This window comes from Egretta garzetta, unplaced genomic scaffold (genome assembly GCF_000687185.1).
Source record: "Egretta garzetta isolate BGI_Z169 unplaced genomic scaffold, ASM68718v1 scaffold296, whole genome shotgun sequence".
NCBI classification, from domain to species: Eukaryota; Metazoa; Chordata; class Aves; order Pelecaniformes; family Ardeidae; genus Egretta; species Egretta garzetta.
The window spans coordinates 123,750-124,905 of record NW_009259988.1 but is presented as its reverse complement, the minus strand read 5'-3'; the positions used below and the strand labels follow the sequence as shown (position 1 = coordinate 124,905).

The following is a 1,156-nucleotide window of genomic DNA, read 5'->3' as shown; positions in this document are numbered from 1 at the left end:
GGGCGCCCCGGAGCTGCACACCCACCACCTCATCCCGTCGCTGCGCCAGGTGGTTTTCCAGGGCGACCGGCTGCCCTTCCAGTGCACCGCCACCTACCTGGACAACAGCACCCAGATCCGATGGTACCACAACCGGGAGCTGGTGGAGGAGGACGAGCGGACGGGCGTCATCGTGGAGGAGAGCCTCATCCACGACTGCACTTTCATCACCAGGTCAGGGACGGGGATGGGGATGAGATGGGGATGGGATTGGAGATTGGATGGGAACGGGAATGGGAATGGGGATGGGATGGGGATGGGGACGGGGACGGGGACAGGGATGGGGACAGGGATGGGGACAAGGATGGAGATGGGATGGGGACGGGGATGGGGACAGGGATGGAGATGGGATGGGGACGGGGAAGGAGACGGGGACAAGGATGGAGACAGGACGGGGATGGGGATGGGGACAGGGATGGAGATGGGATGGGGATGGGAATGGGGACAGGGATGGAGATGGGATGGGGATGGGAATGGGGACAGGGATGGAGATGGGATGGGGATGGGGATGGGGACAGGGATGGAGACGGGATGGCAGGATGGGGGCAGGAAGGGGGGCGGGGATGGAGACAGGATGGGATGGGGATGGGGACAAGGATGGAGACAGGATGGGGACAGGGATGGAGACGGGATGGGGTCAGTGATAGAGATGAGATGGAGATGGAGACAAGATGGGGACAGGGATGGAGATGGGATGGGGACGGGGAAGGAGACCCGCAGGGCTTGCTGGTCTGTGGGTACCAAGTGCCACGGTGGGGTGCCAAGCGTGGGCACCTCCTGTGCTTCACGGTTTGTGTTCCCACTGTCCCCAAGCTTGGGGGACTGCTGCTGTGGGTTCGCTGTGGGGCAGACCCGCCATGCCAGCCTGTCCCCTCTGCCCACAGCGAGCTCATCCTCTCCAACATCCACGTCTCCGCCAACGGCGAGTGGGAGTGCGCTGTCTCCACCTCCCAGGGCAACGTCAGCAAGAAAGTGGAGATCGTGGTGCTGGAGACCTCTGCGTCCTACTGCCCCGCCGAGCGGGTCACCAACAACCGCGGGGACTTCAGGTAGGGGCTGGCGGTGGCGTGGCCGTGGGGCAGGTGCCGTGGTGGGACGGGGATGCGCGTGGGACATG

At 64.4% G+C, this 1,156-nt stretch overlaps 1 protein-coding gene across 1 annotated transcript in view; it reads left to right on the top strand.

Moving 5' to 3' along the window:
* The window catches only part of ADGRA2 (adhesion G protein-coupled receptor A2), a 29,026-nt gene that overhangs the window by 8,887 nt on the left and 18,983 nt on the right, over positions 1–1,156 (top strand). The window contains 2 exon segments of the mRNA XM_035896038.1: positions 8–213; positions 924–1,155. Of these exon segments, the coding sequence (XP_035751931.1) occupies positions 8–213; positions 924–1,155 (438 nt within the window).